General features: G+C 40.1%; 1 protein-coding gene across 1 annotated transcript in view; it reads right to left on the minus strand.

Moving 5' to 3' along the window:
* Positions 1 to 17,379, minus strand: part of LOC101856744 (eukaryotic translation initiation factor 5B) — a 114,064-nt gene that overhangs the window by 9,309 nt on the left and 87,376 nt on the right. Inside the window, exons 20-23 of the mRNA XM_005102443.3 lie at positions 16,026 to 16,157; positions 14,161 to 14,292; positions 12,284 to 12,360; positions 11,053 to 11,356 (exon numbers count right to left, since the gene is read on the minus strand). Coding sequence (XP_005102500.2) covers positions 11,053 to 11,356; positions 12,284 to 12,360; positions 14,161 to 14,292; positions 16,026 to 16,157 — 645 coding nt within the window. The remainder of the gene's footprint in view (positions 1 to 11,052; positions 11,357 to 12,283; positions 12,361 to 14,160; positions 14,293 to 16,025; positions 16,158 to 17,379) is intronic.

A 17,379-nucleotide genomic window follows, 5' to 3' on the forward strand; every position in this document is an offset into this window, starting at 1 on the left:
TGGAAGAGAGAGAGAGAGAGAGAGAGAGAGAGAGAGAGAGAGAGAAAGAGAGGAGATATGGAGATAGAGAGAGGGGGGATAGAGATAGAGAGAGGGGGGATAGAGATAGAGAGAGCAAACACATTTTCAACTTTCCCTCACGGCGAAGTCATGTCTCCTGCGAGCAAATGAGAAGAGCGCAACCTATTACTTCAAACGTCGGCTGTCCGTCCACAGACGTGGCCAAGTGCTCATGTTTAAGTTTAGAACAGAAAATTGACCAAATTAAGTCTTTTGGACATGGGGGGAAAGAGATAAACGATAGACAAAGATAGTACCAGAGTGAAAGAAATTAAGTAGGAACTACTGAGCCCCAAGCCACCAGCTCAAAGGATTGCTGAATTTCCCCATGATAAATAAATGCCACACATAAATACACGCCACTACGAACAGTCCGGCTGACGTCGCTCAGGCTCCAACCAAGCCCGCGAGCAGCTGTTGCAAAGCCAAGCCCCAGTGACAGGCAGACCAGGCCACAGGAAAGGGTGAGAGAACAAACAGTAGACAGATTGTACACATACACGGACACACTTTAAAAAAAATAAGATACCAAACAAAACATCACCCTCAACATCTGGGAATGGAACCCGTGCTTTTTTGTGTGTGCCTAATCAACAGCAGAAAAGACGACGGTACAAACGGCACTATGGGTAATGACGACATGCCAATTACAAGTACTGACCGCCGCGAATATTTTGTACGCGTTGGACAAACCTGAGATTTTTAAGAGTCTTTAAAATAATTATTTTAAAAAATAATTAATTGCGGTGCACATTAATACATGGCTTTCTGGGGTCCAGTTTGCGGCCAGGCAGTGTTTTTTGGGGGTTTTAAGAAATTTCCCTAGAAAATTAGGCGCTAAATCGAAAGGAGGTACTCCCTAAGTTCTATTTCAAAGAGACAGCTTAAATAGAGTTTGCATCATTGTGAGCCAATATAGTGCTTTAAAGCAATTTTGTGATGTTTTCGCTCTTTTCCTCAAAATACTCATTTATTGGCTTTAAAAGCTAAAAATTCAAAAAAAACCCATTCAAGATAAAGACATGAACTTTGAGGGTAAGTGCACAGTGCAATTTCAAATAAAATGACAATAGTTTTTTTCTTATTATTTAATGATTTTTTAAAATTTGCTATTTGGACAATTTTTGTCATTCGCTAATATGCAAGTCTTCTAAAAGTAGTGAAATTATTAATTTACAATTTCAAGAAAAGCTAGCGTAATTTTCTTAAGATTTGTGTGCAGATTACAAAGTTCACAGATTGCATTGATAGTTTTCGAGTTTTTAGCTTTTGAAAATGGACCTTCAGATAGCCTGATTTCACTCTGATTTGCGATTTCGATTAATTTACTGATAATGATTCCCAAAACTGAATATTTGTTTAAAATCCTTGAGAAAAGGAAACTTTGAGAAAATAAAAAAAAAGAAGAAAAATTAGTTAATTAATTTTGGTGCTAAAAAATAGAGTGGTGGCCTTAAGCACCTCGTTTCGATGAAAATTGCTAATAATATATCATTATTGCTTACGACCCAGCAGTATTTCAGCTTTGCCCTTCCGACCTCACTTGATACCGTGACATAAAATAAAGATGTGTCTTCGTGAGTTTCACAGTGATTAAATGCAGAGAATTTCAAGGTCTGGTTTTGGGGGCAGTAGATCCCCCCCCCCCCCAACCCCGAGGGTATGTACCTAAAAAAATGACATGCTGCTTTTTTTTTTTATTAAGCGTTTTATGGAGCTTGCAACTGCATAATGTCATAATATGAGCGCCCAGGACACATTAAACATTTTGAATTTTGAATTTTGCCCGGGTGGCGGCCGATGCCTACTTTCATCAATTTTGGACAACCAACGGTTCTTTAACAAGCGCAACTTGCTCACGGGACATCCGATATTTTTCACCCTTGTCTGAGAAGGCTAGGTGTAGATCTTTCCTGCCATAAGATCAGAGGTGTGGCTGAAAGACAGCAGTAAGAAGGAGCCAAGGAGAGAAGTAATGGAAAGGCTGCAGAAAGAGTCAGGAACCCAGAGGATGGGGCAAAGGAGGTGAGGGGATGGGGGTGAAAGTGGAGACGAAAGCCGACAACAGACTCTTCTCTGAGAAAATCTTAAGAGAAAAAAATTGTTTCCGTTGCTATTCGGATTCGACACCAGGACCTATTGAATGAGAGGCGAACACCTTAAGCACGAGAGCCCCCTACATGCTACTGTCTAATACACGTGCAACTGAAGGAGCTGTTTGGTTGTTTCAGGTCGGAATCTGTTAAGGCGTGCATTCAGGTCAGGGGAATATGGTGGGATCGGGATCGCAAGCGCAAGACTTGGTCTCGTCTCTTGTGGGAGTTCATGCTGCCTTTCAGTTTGTCATATAGTTTTAAAAATGGGCCAATTATGACATATTTTGTTGGCAATAAAAATGAACTAGACTATTTCACTATATATCTAGATATAGAAAGAGTTCCATGGTGAGTGATCACTGGTCAAGGATTTCAGAGCTGTGTGCATTTTGAGAAAAATGTATCCCCATACCCTGGATCACATGTCGAGGGGATCTGCTTGTCCCCCTTTAATCCCCGCACACAGTAAACAAACACATATTTTTGAACACGAATAAGAAAAAATAAGTGGTCTCTTGTTGCGGATCAAATCGAAGTCCTGTTTCAATTCGATTAGTTGATAAAAGTGCGTTTCGCAATGCGTTGGCCACCCCTGCCCTAAAGGCCTATGCTATTTAATAAATACATTCGTCAGACCTGGAATCTTTAATGCCCGCACACAGTAAACAAACACATAATTTTGAACACCTATAAGAAAAAATAAGTGTTGTCTTGTTACGGATCAAATGGAAGTCCTGTTACAATTCAATTAATTGATAAAAGCATGTATCGCAAGGCATCGGCTAACCCAGCACTATTACGTCATTTTATAAATACATTCGTCAGATCTGGAATCTTTAATCTTTAATTTTTAATCCTCGCACACAGTAAACAAACACACATTTATGAACACATATTAAAAAAATAAGTGGTCTCTTGTTACGGATCAAATTGAAGTTTAGTTACAATTCAATAGTTGATAATAGTGCGCATTGCAATGCATTGGCTAACTCAGCATTATACGCTATTTAATAATACATTCGTCAGATTTGGAATCTTAAATTATAATCATAATTATATGTGCCCGCGCGTGGGAAGTGAAAGTGAAAGGAATTGAAAATGCTTTCAAAAACAATTATGAAAGTAACATAATTAAAGTAGGACTACATGTGCTTATAAAGGCCCAAAAAGGTGTATGGATGCGGAAATTAATGTTTTGGATGAAAATAATACGCTATCTTTCTATTACTGTAGCATGCGGTCAAAAATTTGATGCGCAACTTATCAAATATCTAGGCTACTGAACTATCGAACATCTAAATCTAGATTCTCCTACTTTTACACAATGACTTAGATCTATATATCAATTTGTCTTAACCGATTAGTATTTTTTTCAAACATTTGTACACATCTATAGGTTCTAGATCTATATTATTCTAGAAATTTCTTTAAAGAAAATTCTTTAATAAATACTAGCCCAATATTTAAAAACAAATCCCAGTCAATGGTTTCTACAGATTTTTAAAAAGTTTATAGCTGGAGCTAAAATCTCTTTTAAAAGCAATTATTGAACGCATGTTTTGAGAACATTAATTAGATCTAGTGAAAAAATATGTTCAGTGTAAAACAAATTTCTTGTAACAAGTTTTGCTACTAAAAAATTACGTAGGCCATATGCGTATGCAAAATGTGTGTGGGAAGCTAGAAGTGCTGTTTAGTTTTAGTAAAGAGTTTTACGGCACTTGCAACACAATAAGGTCATATAAGTGCCGAAGATTAGAGGTGTTACAAGAGAGTAACAACAAACGTAAAAAAGAAGGAGGAGAGATAAGGACGGTAGCTGTTTAGAGGAAAGAAGGAGCAAACCACACCAGAGCACCCGCCAACCACCCACTAGAAGTGCTGTGAACAATCCCATCCGTGCTACGAATTTTTTCACAGTTCTGTAGATCTTATATTTCTTGGAGTAACTATATAGGGAGAGGCCCTTACGTCTTACGTTGCGTCGCCCGCTCAACAGTTCCAACCAAGTTGAAGCCGAAAGGGCGGAGCTTATTGGGCCCGCCGCCATCTTTGTAAGCTCAAAACAATGCAGCGTACGCAGCGTAATCTCCTTTCAAAACAAGGTGCTCGGACTCCATTGTCTCTCGAAATTTCTTTGTCAATGTTAATTACAGCATTATAAGCACTCATGTACAGTTGTAATGTAATAAGGATGTTAAGAAATCTTACTTGCATCAAATTACCAGCTCATTTAGTCGAATATTTACAGTAATACGTGTATTATGTATACACATTGTGATGGTAAGATATATATATTTTAAAAAAAACATGTTTTAGAGACGAAATTGGGATGATAAGGATCAAAACAAAATTATAAACGGGATGATAACGTTTGCTGAGTTTTTGGTAGTCGAACTTCATTATTTTTACAAAAACGAAGACTTTTTGATAGTAACAATATAATAAGGACAGTAAGAAATCTTACTTGCATCAAATTACCAGCTCACTCAGTCGAACATTTGGTAATACATGTACTATGTATACACATTGTGAAGGTAAGATAATTTTTAAAACTTGTTTTAGAGAAGAAATTGGGATAATAAGGATAAAAAAAAAAATATAAACGGGATAACAAAATTTGCAGACTTTCCGGTCATAGAACTTCATCAGTGCAAAATGATGTCATCACTGACATTATTTTTACAAAAACGTAGTCTTCTTGACTTAAACTAACAACAAAATATATTTCTAACAAAATTGAAAATGATTACACAAAAGATGGTAGTGAGGGTGGGATGGGATGGGCGAAGAATGAGGAAGGAGAGGGCTAGGACACTTTATCTAAATTTTTAAAAATGCTGTTAACTGTATTGAAAAATTAATAGAAAATTTGAAATGATAGGCTTATAATAAGAAGATTTTCAAAACAGATTGCACTAACTTGTGACATTTCTCTCTTGACAATGTCACACCCCCTGCACAGACAGACGACACATGGCATCGAAAATGTTATTCACACACCAAACACACTTCAATGACATTCTTTGAAGGCACTGTCGAACCTCCGATGAGACTTCAAAAACAACAAGGAAGTTACATTTGACACACTGGAGTCAACAACGGCACCGATGCAGGTTTCACATTTTCAAATGCTTTGTCAACCTTAACAACACAAAACCAGCAATGTAAGCAACATGCAGAGCAAATTGACAAGTATGCCAGACTAGATCTAGGCACATACGTGCAGTTATCATCATGGCAAACTGAATTTTCTGCAATCTTTTTTCATTCTGTTTTTACTGTGAGATGCATTTACGGCTAAATCAGAAGGCACTTCGTCATCAAGTTCAGTGCCATTGCTAGAGACTGATATTTTAAAAAACATTTTTCGTAGGCCTTATACGTGTTTTACGGCACTCGCAACTGCATAAGTCATATGAGTGTGAGGGACACATAAAACATTTTAAGTTGGTAGGAAATTTTGAATTTTGCCTGGGTGGCGACTGAAGCCTACTCTTATCAATTTTAGACAACCAAGGGACCTTTATTTTGCGCAACTTGCATACGCCACCTCCGAGATTTTTTCGCCCTTGTCCGAGAAGGCTAGGGGTAGATCTTTCCTACCAGAAGATCAGGGGTGTGGCTGAAAGACAGAGGTAAGAAGGAGCCAAGGAGTAGCAGTAGAAAGGCTGCAGAAAGAGTCCGGAGCCCTGAGGAGGTAGGGGCAGAAAGTGGAGACGAAAGCAGACGAAAGAGAAAGTAGAATTTTAGAGAACAAAATTTTTCCGTCACTACTCGGATTCGAACCCGGGACCTTTAAATGAGAGGCCCACCGGACCCGAACGCTACGCAAACTGCCATTCGGTCGACACTAAGTTTACAACTGAGAGAACTGAGCTGATCTCACAAACATGGCCGACCGTCGTCTGCTGCGGCTTCACGTTACGCGACTCGCGGCCTCTCCTATTAATAGTTACTCCAAGTTATATTTATAAACTCTCTATGTCTGCTTTTTCTGTTGTTGCACCCAAAAACACAACAATTTAAAACCATAATTCCAATCTCTAGTTGCACAGTGAATTCTGTAACTCAAAATTACAAACTGGACAGTAAATATTCCACTTTTCACTCGTTTGTAAAAGCCGCTCTTGCTTTAAAACCTATAGGGTTACTTCCGAAAACGATAAATCGTGCCCTCAAGACGCCATTGTTTTTTAATGATTGATTGGGTAGATGTTTTACGGCACTATCGACACAATTTTGGTCATTTAAGCGCCATCAGGTACGCCATTGTTTTCGGTCTTCAATTCCTCACAGGTCACGTGGTACAGTTCCCGTTCTATAAGTGTAGAATTCTGTGACTCCCCCCCCCCCTCTCTCTCTCCCTCTGTCGGCAATTTATGAAATCTGCAACCTGCAACTAGATTACAACTAGATCTAGATTCGAGACTTTAGTAAAGGCAGAGTCCATGGAAAAACATAAACAAATTTGTGTGGTGCAGATGAGTAAAAAGGGACCAAAACAATCTCTCTATTGCGACTATCATTGCACATCATTTCGCCTAATACATGTTCCGGTAGATCTAACTACCTATAAATAGACTGAAGTTTGACCCGAGTCAAAGGTTGGGATATGGCTGACGATTCGGGATGTGGTTGCGGGTTGACTAAAGGGAAAAGCGCAGCGACGCTATCGCCGAGTCGAATCTAGATCTGGACCTACTGAACCGAAATCGGCGAAATAAATCAAACGATCTTTATTACAAAATCTGAATTTTTAGTTTTAGTAGAAGTTTAACGGCACTCGCAACACAATAAAGTCTTATAAGGGCCGAAGATTAGAGGTGTTACAAGAGAGTAACAACAAACACACACAAAAAAAGGAGGAGAGAACAGGACGATATCTGTTTGATAAGAAAAAAAGAGAAAGGGCATCCGCCAACCACACCCATATAATATAATCTAGCTCTAGCTAGATCTAGAATTATATTGGCCTTATCATGGACTGGCCAGGGTAAGTTACTTTACTTACTTTACTTTCTCCTTCCTCCAGTATCTCTAGGACTGTTTCTAGCACGTTGGATGGCCTGGCAGGGGGGGGGGGGGGGGTGTTGTGTGTTTTCAGGGTATCCTTTACACCTTCGATCCAGATCTTCCTCTTGCCTTGCACCCTGATATTTTTTGTAGTACGCTTTAGGCCTAATGACTAGCCGGTGAGGAGCCACACGTGTTCGATGCCCAAACCACCTGACTGTTTGCATCTGAATGTAGTTGGGGGGGGGGGGGGCAGGTGTAGTTCCCATCATTTCTTTGATCCTGTTGTTTTGGATCATATCCCATCTGGTTTTGTTACCGGCTCTCGATAGACATCTCATCTCGCAGGTAGTTATCTTACATTTCAGACTTTTGGTCAAGGTCTATGTCTGGCAAAGGTAGATCAAAGTGGAGATGGAGATAGAGTTAATGAGCTAGGCTTTGCTCTTAATGGGGATGTTGAAGGAGTGGAACAAGCTGGAAACTGACGATGTTCTGTTAGCCCTTTATACTCTCCTCTCAATTTCTCAGTTGAGACGTCCATCTTCCGAGAAGATACTGCCAAGACATATGATCTCGTTGACTTGTTTCGGCGTGGAGTTCGGTCGATGCTGATGTTGAGGTTGCCAATGCTGACTTTCATTGTCTAGGTTTTTCTTTCCCTGATCTTCACGTTGAGTTTTTCACACTGTGCATTCAGCCTGCCTGTGTGCTCTTGAAGTTGCTCTTCATTCTCATATGCTAGGTTTTGGTCGTCCACAAACAGCATTTCATTCACATCTTTCGGGTTGGGGTTTGCTTCCTTTGTAACTTTGTCCAAGTATATGATGAAAAGTAGAGGTGATAACATACATCCTTGTCTCAATCTGGATGACGCGTCCAACCAGTCAGTAAGTCCGTTTTGGGAGCGGACTGTGCTCATACTGATGGTGTTAAAGGCCATGATGTTGTCCAACAGTTGTCCCCAGATGCTGTACTTTTCCAGTGTTTGCCTTTGTTTCTGTCAACTCTGTCAAACGTTTTTTCCTGGTCTGCAAATACAAGTTTCAGTTCTTTGTTGTGTTCAATTGGCCTTTCACTCAGTTGTCTGAGAGCGAAGATAGCGTCTTTGCACTCTCTCCCTTTTCTGAAGCCCATCTGTGCCCCATTCAGTGATGGTTCCACCTTGCGAATTGTACGCTTTTCCAAGACTTTTGCGTACATCTTGCCCGTAGGGCTCAGGGGGGAAATTCCTCCATACGAGCAGAAGTCTTTCTTGGTAACACAACTGCAAGTTGCCAGTCTACCGGGACTTTCCTCCCCTCCATGCTTTTTGGATTATTGTGGTCAGCCAGGGCGCTTCCGGGAATAGCTACCGATAATCCGCCTTTTGATGTAAGACCAAAGAACAAAACACCACGGATAAGGTCCACCTCCAAAATTTATTGCGAATTAGCTACTTTTGCTTTAAAACGCCGTGGAATCGATACTAATGTGGAAAGAGATCGAAGCAATAGACTACTCAATTGAAGACAATTTCAGCCCGATGGCAGGCCCAATACTACGTGACGTGTTATCATCGACAACATGAAATGAAAATGCTTGTCAAACCCAATAACCAACGACTCAGTAAGTGCACATTGTGCACAGAGCTAGAGTGTGTTAACTACACAATAGAAGGAAACGTTACTTTTGTGTTATCATGATCATGAGTAGCGTTTCCGGTGCAACACAATGCACCTTGGGTAAGAAAGAGGATTTAGTGGGGTAACGAGCTTGATTACATAACTATTTTGTTGCAATATTTATTTTTGTCGTGATATGGAGGTTGGAAAAAAGAGGAGGAGGTATACAAAAAACCCCTGGGAAAAACAAGGCAACAAAGCTGCTGTTTTGTTTTAGTTAGTGTTTTACGGAACTTGCAACACAATAAGGTCATATATATATAAGTGCCGGAGACTAGAAGTGTCATAAGAGAGTAACAAACACAAAAAAGAAGGAGAGGAGATAAAGACGATAGGTGTTTGATAGGAAAGGGGCAAGACACGCAACAGCACCCGCAGTTTCTAGACCTATCTATGAAGATGGCTTTCAAATACACTGGCCTGTTACTATTTTAGATCCATTTGCACGTACTCAGGATAAGGAATTTGAATATGTATATCGATGCTGTCAGTTTTACTGCACTTGCAACAAAATAATGCCCACTTGCAACACAACACGGTCAAACAAAGATTAGATGTGTTAAAAGAGAATAACAAACACAAAAAAAAGGAAGAGGAGATATAAGGACGATATATGTTTGATAGCAAAGAAGGACCAAACCCCACCAGAGCACCCACTAACCACCCACCCGATACTATCATACGGTGGCTACTCCATACAGTCATGCAGCTTCGCTCGCCACATAATTAAATAAACAATATCCTAGATGATTTTGTATAAGATGAGTGTGTCATCCGTAGGATAGTGGTAAGTACCTCTGCCTGTCACGGGGGAGACGGGTTCAAATCACCACTAGGAAGAGGAGAGAGAAGGCGGAAATAGAGGGAAAAAAGAAGATAGAGACATAATGGCTGATTTAGAAAAGTGAATAAAAAAGATGGAAAGAGAAAAAAAGAAATTACATTATTATTTTGATACAACAGAGACAAAAATATTTTAATATAGTCTGCAGTCTCTTCAATGCTAATTAGATCTTGTTTATAGTTTACTTTTAGTAGAGGTTTTGTGGCGCCCACAACTCAACTGCATAAGGTCATATGAACGCCGGAAGATTAGAGGTGATACAAGAGAGTAACAAACATTTACTCTGCTCACCTCTCTAGCTTCAACAGCACAAAGTCTGCTTCGACTATCAAGGCACCCCGGAAATAGCAGGTCACAAGAGTGTGACAAACATACAAAAGAAGTAGAGGAAAATGACAATTGTAAGGATTAGGAAAGAAAAAGCAGCAGTTCCCTGTTGTAGATCAGACACAGTTATGAGCGTGACCGATGAATCAGCCCATTTACAATTTTACTGTGCATGAACGAGAAATGTCCCCCCTTTGGGAAATGCCTAAAGACACTACAGTCGATGGCACTGCCTGGGGGGGATAAGGACGATAGAAGTTTGATAAGAAAGAAGAAGCAAACCACACCAGAGCACTCGCCAACCACCCACTTAAATCTTGTTCCATGGGTAAAATGGGGTATTGCACTAGTTGTAATAGATAGTGTTAATAGTAATAATAATAAATATGATGATGATGATGATGATGATGATGATGATGATGTACAAACGGAACAAAAGATTAAAGAAGACCATGGGCGCCATGCACTCCTCTTACACAGACCCTAAATAGAAATAATACCACCCTCATACCTTGCCAAACTTGTTGTGCACTTGTGTCAACCATGTTGATAATCTCGAGCAAGCACTGCACGTGACCACAAGCCTTACAATAAGAACACTACCAGTCTTATTTTCAGACATTATATTAAAAAAAAAAAACTCAAAAAAATCTCTCTGAGGCAAAACAACACTCCAAAATTAGGAGTACAGAAATGGAGGCAGGGGTGGGGGCACGGGTGTGTAGCACACAAAGAAGGGAAGGTCATGATAAGGAAGGTGGTGTGCTCAGACATGGTACGGAGAAACCAAATTGTTATTGCAATTCAAACAATTTCCTCAAAACCATCACATGATTGGGACACCATAAATATATATTACATAATATACAAACCACACAGGAACAACATATTACTTCCTAAATTAGTTCTCACAGCTTGCATCCCATTCCCCCCCCCACCAAAAAACCCAAAACAAAACACCCCGGAATTAAACAACAAAAAAAACCCCATACCAAAAAAAAACCTGAAACAACCCCATCATTATAAACCTTAACCCCCAACTCACCTCCTTGGAAGGCACGCAGATAGGGGTGCCCTCTTTGAGGAACCCCGCCTCCACGTTGACGCCCATAACGATAGGGTCGCGAGAGTTGAAGATGTACTGCGGCAGCACGCGCAGCTTGCACGGGAACACGGCAATGTGCTTGAACTCCTCTTGGCGTCGGCGTTTCAGCTCCTCCCGGTACTTGGTGAAGGCATCGAACAAGTGGTAGATGATGTCCGCCGTGAAGATGCGCACGCCCAGCGTGTCCGCCATCTCCTGGGCGTCTCTCTCCACACGCACGTCGAAGGCAAGGATCACAGCATACCTGATACGGGGTGGAGAAAAAAAGGATTTATAGGGGTGGAGGCGTATGAGTGGAAAAAAAAAGGTGGAGGGAGGGATGGGGAACTACACACGCATTAGCCCAAGGGGTATTATAATTATGCCAAACTACTGCAGTGTATTAAAAAAATTTTGAATTTGCCTTGTTTTTTTTTTTCACAACTTGTGTTTTTGCTATTTCATTTCTCCGTATTGCTTCTTTAGTACTTTTATTTTGCTCCCATCTGAGAAGTATACATGTTTTGACCCTGTCTGTCAGACAAGGCCTGCCCCAGCTGAGGGGGGGACATAGAATCACAGTCAACAGACGGAAATAATATGATTAAATAAAATCTTACTGCAGAGCGCATGTGGGTGGGAAGGCGGGGTGTATTCTCTTCCTTTTCACAACTCGGATCCTTTGGCGCATGATCACAAATAGACTAGACTTTTCAGAAAAATTCAGAAAAATTGGAGGACTGGTCAGCATGTCACTCACAAGAGTTGCTTTTTTTGTAGTTCAAGGTTGAAAAAAAACAAAAACAGGACTGACACTGCAAACTGTTTGGGCAAATATCAAAATAGCCCAAACAAAAAAACTGAGTAAAACTACAGACTAAAATGAAAGCCCATTAAAAAGACTCAGCATATGGATACCTTAAAGGCGCTGCACTTTATGTTTAATGAGACATGTTTAAAATCATTTGAATCTAAGGCTGAAAAAGCAAGATATCTAGCATCATGAACGAAGCAAAATAAGAAACCAAAAAAAACACATTAGAAATCTTTAACTAGATCTATGGGATTTCCCAAAAGATCATCATGAGGCTAACAATTCGAGACAGAAGACACCCCTCAAAACAGTTTAACAATGGTCAGGCTCTAAATTTGATGAGGAAAAAAAAAAACAGCAACAAAAACAATGACTTACTGTGAGTCATGCTCCAACATTACAGATGCCCTCATGATGTCCTTCTTATGCACTGGTCCAATGCTTATGCCAGCGTACTAAGGATAAACAGATACAAGACACTTTAATCTACTTTACGTTAACAAGGTATTTGAGTAGACAAAACCATTATATTGACACAATAGCAGTCATTTAACTTGAGGAGAAAAAAAGCAAGATAGACAGACAGAAACAACATATTCTGTAGAATACACCAGAGGCACCCTTCAACCTCTCGCTATTCTAATCTAGTTTTTAAGTAGAAAGAAGTATCAACAAAATAATGGTCAAACAGTGTTGGTAAAGAGCATGGTAGTCAGGAAGAAGAAATAACAGAGGCAAAGCCAAGAACTTTTATGTTGTTTTTTTCCGTGGTCTAGAGATGTTCGCCTCTCATTCAAAAGGTCCTGAGTTCAAATCCTGACCGTGACAAAACAAAATATTTTTCATCTCTTAAATTTTCTCTTCTCACTGTCGGTCCTGTTCTCTAGTCATGTTCTGTCATTTGCTTTCATGGCCCCCCCCCCCCTCCAACCCCATCCCCTGGTTTCCTCTCTCCTTTAATCCTGACTCTTTTTACTGCTACTCCTAGCTCCTTCTTACTTCTGTCTTTCAGCCACAACCCTGATCTTAATGGTAGGTAAGATAAAACACCTAGCCTTCTTGGATAAGTGCGAAAAAAGTCCCAGGTCACAGGTGCAAGTTGCACATGTTTAAGATCCCTTGGTAGTCCTAACATTGATAAGTCTACGCTTCAGTTGCCACTCGTGCAAAATCTAAAATTAATTCCTACCAAATGAAAACTGAAAAAACTCTAGTCAGTAAAGAAAAATGGAGTACCTTTGAAATTGGAATGTGGCTGCCTGAAGGCAAGGGGCCCTATGCAGTTGTACAAATGGTCACATACATAATAATAATAATAATAATAGATAGCATTTGTATAGCGCATATCCCCGCTCAACAGCAGGCTCTATGCACTTTACACTATATTATTACCCCAGCAGACCATAGAACACTCCGAAACATGCTCAGCTTCCCGGGAAGCATACAGTGCAAGCAGCTGATTAAGCGCTCAAACACTAACATACTGACAAGATCTTTCGCTGTCTATAGCCGGGTACCCATTCCCACCTGGGTGAAGTGAGGAAAATTCGTGTAAAGTGCCTTTCCCAAGGACACAACGTCGGGTCCCTGACGGGATTCGAACCCACGACCTTACGGTTGCGAGTCCGAGAGCCTAACCACTAGGCCACCGACGCCACTTTAAAAAATCAGTTGCACTGCAGGCTGAAGAACCAGCAGTCCTGAGATATAGCAGGGAACTGCTAAGAAGAAAAAGAACCTATGCAAAGCACCAAAGAGTTTGGTGTGCAACATTGTTAACAGCAAGACTGATAAGATCAAGAATTAGAATTGAGGAAGCTACACTTTAACAATCGCATATGGTTAAGTAATGTAATGTGTAGGGCTGAGCACACAGGTACCCACAATGAAGGTGTGGACTTCACTTGAAAGTTGATCAAATGAGGAAACTACTTGAAGACATGATGTTCTCTGAGGTCAGAGACTTGCATTATAATATCCTGGGCCAAGTACTGTCTTGGCAGCCACTCTTTGATCTCTACAAAAACTTCTCGGCCCAGCAAACACACCATGGATGTCAAAATGAAGGCAAAACTTAAGCCTCACTATAGTGAAATGCACATGGGAACACCCCCTCCTCCAACTCCCCCCTTCATCTTGCTCAAACTGAGTCAAATAGTTTGTTCCACAGTAAACCAGAATTGTATCAGAGTGCATGGCCTCTGATATTACGACAAAAGTCCATGTCTGAGGCAAACAAACACAGTGACACTCACGGGAATCTTGGAGGTCCTGAGGAACTCTAGCAGAGCTTCTAGAGAGCCGAGGGTGGACGCCTGCACAAAGACGCCTCGCTCCTGGACTTTGATGGACTCAAGGGTGTCTTTCAAAACATTCGCCACTTCTTCCTGCAGATGCAAACAACAGAAGGCATCAGATAAGGTTGTCCATTGTCAAATCAACGATAAAATAATTGCATCAGAGTTTTCTGGCATTGGAGTTTAATTCATATTTTCAAAAGAATGGCATTTGTGTGTGCCTAATGAAAGGTACCAAATGACGCATTTTGAAGAATCCTGGGTTTTTATTTTTCATTTTCATGTACAGAGATAATTTCTGAACAATATTATATGCTTTTTGAACTTTTATGGTATCTTAAGTAGTTTTTGAGATATGGGTGATTTTGTAAAGCAGAGTACAGAAACAAAGTTTTGAGAACAACGGCTTGAAAGTTTCCGTTTGTTTCTGCTTCAAATAGATATATAGATCTACACTTCGAGACGACCTGACATATTCGCTACTCACAAACCAACTTTAAAAGAACAGCTTTGAAGTGTTTATATTACATCTTCAAAACAAATTCACGATCACCAAGAGCCATAATTTTCAAGAAATGAGACCTAGGTTTGCGCAGGGCAGAAAGGCGATACAAGATTGTGCTAAAAAACCCGAAAAAGGTATAGATGCGAAAAGTTTCGCTTTGTTTACATGTTCTAGATATTCATGCGCATTAGAGAGGGGAGAGAATGGCCTAAATTTTGGAATGCATTGTGATCGGTTCGACTTTATGAATGGGCAAGAGAAACAGTCCACAGTGGCGTTTTTTTAATCTTTTTTTTTAGTATGGAATTTTATGGCGCTCGCAACTGCATACGATCATATGAGCGCGCGAAACACAAGTTAGATTTATTCGCAACAGTTCACTGTACGGCTGGGCTCGAGTCAGTAGTTAGTTCTTAACATATTTAAAATTCAGAGTAAATATATATTTTCAATCTAAAACAACTTTCCTGAATAACACCAAATTTTTTAACAATTCAATTTCACTCTATAATTTCCCATAAAGGCCAATGGCCTTCATAAAATCCAAAATTCTGTTGGGAACAACAACGGAAAAAATGTCTTGCAATTTTTTGCATTTTAAGTATCTCCTTCGGGTCCCTCCGAAGTCTAGACATTCGGTTAAAATGTGTCTAATGGTAAAATCTGTGTCGCATCCGACACAGAACGGCTTCTCTTCTCCCTGAAAGAAGTATTAGTATGTTAGGGCCGTGTGTCTGATGCATAATCGAGTAAAAATAACTTCGTCTCTTCTGGAGAGGCCCGAAGGATTTCGCGGTCCCAGTTTGCGTTTCATTTGGTGCAGTTTGTTATTAGTTTGTTTTTTCCAATGGCTCTCCCACAGACTGGAGGTGTACTTTTTTACTTTATTTTTAAAGTCAGTCTGTGGAAGAGTGACCGTCATTGATCCAAACAGAAGGGATAAGAATTTCTTCGCCAGGTCATCTACCTGCTCCGAGGTGTTTACTCGGAAAACCCATTTTCTAACACATTTTGGGGGACTATGCAATAAACCTCGTACTAAAAAACATCTTTAAAAATGTATTTTAAAGTAAAAAAGTGCCCTGCGCAAATGAAACAATCTGGGGAAATAGTTTGAAGCTGGGCAAAGAGACAATCAATGAAATAAAAATCAAACAAAAGAAATATCTGGGATGGGGGGAAGAGATGGGGGGAATGACAACGAGAGACAGAGAGAAATAAGACAGGACAAAAAGAGCTGTAAATGCCGATCTTACACTTAATTTAGGCCAGGAAAGAGAGCAACAATAAAAGCCATAAAATAAAACGAATGACCAACCCTGTAGTACTCCTTCTCGTCGGTATCATGGGCCACATAAAATGGCAGGCCAGCGAGAGCTTTCTCCAGGTCCTTGGCAATGATCTTCACTCCCTGGGCAGCGCGAACCATTTTGTGGTGCTCGTACTGGTTCTGGAGACAACACACAAGGAGAATCATTGTCCTGCTGTGAAATTTGTTTGTTTGAGTAAAAGATTGAAAGGTACTTTTGACATAATTTTGTTAGTCCCTATGGAGACATAGTATATAGTGTAATAAAACGTAATTGCAAATATTTTACCACCCCAGTGTCAATATGGAACAAAAAGAAGAAAGACTTTATGAGGATATGTGAGGCATTGTGATGAAATCAGGTGCTCGTCAAAATAATGAATTTGAAGAAACCGGCATTTTTCTGGCAATCATGCAATTTTTTTCTAATTTTCTTTTTTTGGCTCAACACCTTTTATGTCTATACTATTTAAAAACACAGTTCAGCGTGGATTTTACTGAAAAACATTGAAACACTGAAACACAAAAAATGTAAATTTTCAGTTTCCAAGGACTGTCAAGCTATGGAAGTTACCATACTTTGGAGGCCATTTTCTCATTAATTTTACCTCTGAAACCAGGCAATCCTCTCCTCCTTCAGTCGCAAATCTCTCGACTTCTATTCAACATAGATGGATATTTTTTCACCAAAAGCAAGGCAAATGAACAGGCTTTAAGATAATACCAATAACCCCATATGCCCAAAAATTGACGAGCCCCCGATTCCACCACCTCGTGCCACATGGTGGTGACTAACATGCCTGATATGTGCCAAAAATAAGGCTTTAAAGGGCACTTATGCCATGAAATTATAACTATAAGAGAGGCTGAAGAAGCCAGAAAAATGCCTACATATCAAAACCCATAATTTAAAACCCAATCAGGACTTTCAACTTTCAGGGCTTCCCCTCCCCCAAAAATATCCAGAATCTCATGGACTGGGAGGAAAACAAATAGAGGAGTGCTCCAAATGGCAGTTTGCGAAAGATCTATAATCAGAATCATCAGAAAAAGACAACTGACATTCTTTGGTCACACAAAAATACATCTGCTGCTGTGCGGAAAGAGGGAAAGAGGAGCAGAGGAAGATAAAGACATACACAGATGGCTTGAACAACTTTACGTCGAATATCATAAAGAGAAAAACTGAGCTGATCAACAAGACAGGCAACAGAAGGGAATGGGGTACCGTGATCGTTAATGTGTTAATGTCTGCTCAAGACTAGACACATGAGGAAGAAGAAGATGAAAGAAGAAGATGAAAGAAGAAAAAGAAGAAGAAGAAGAAGAAGAAGAAGAAGAAGAAGAAGAAGAAGAAGAAGAA

The sequence above is a fragment of the Aplysia californica genome, unplaced genomic scaffold, assembly GCF_000002075.1.
Source record: "Aplysia californica isolate F4 #8 unplaced genomic scaffold, AplCal3.0 scaffold00325, whole genome shotgun sequence".
Lineage (NCBI taxonomy): Eukaryota > Metazoa > Mollusca > Gastropoda > Aplysiida > Aplysiidae > Aplysia > Aplysia californica.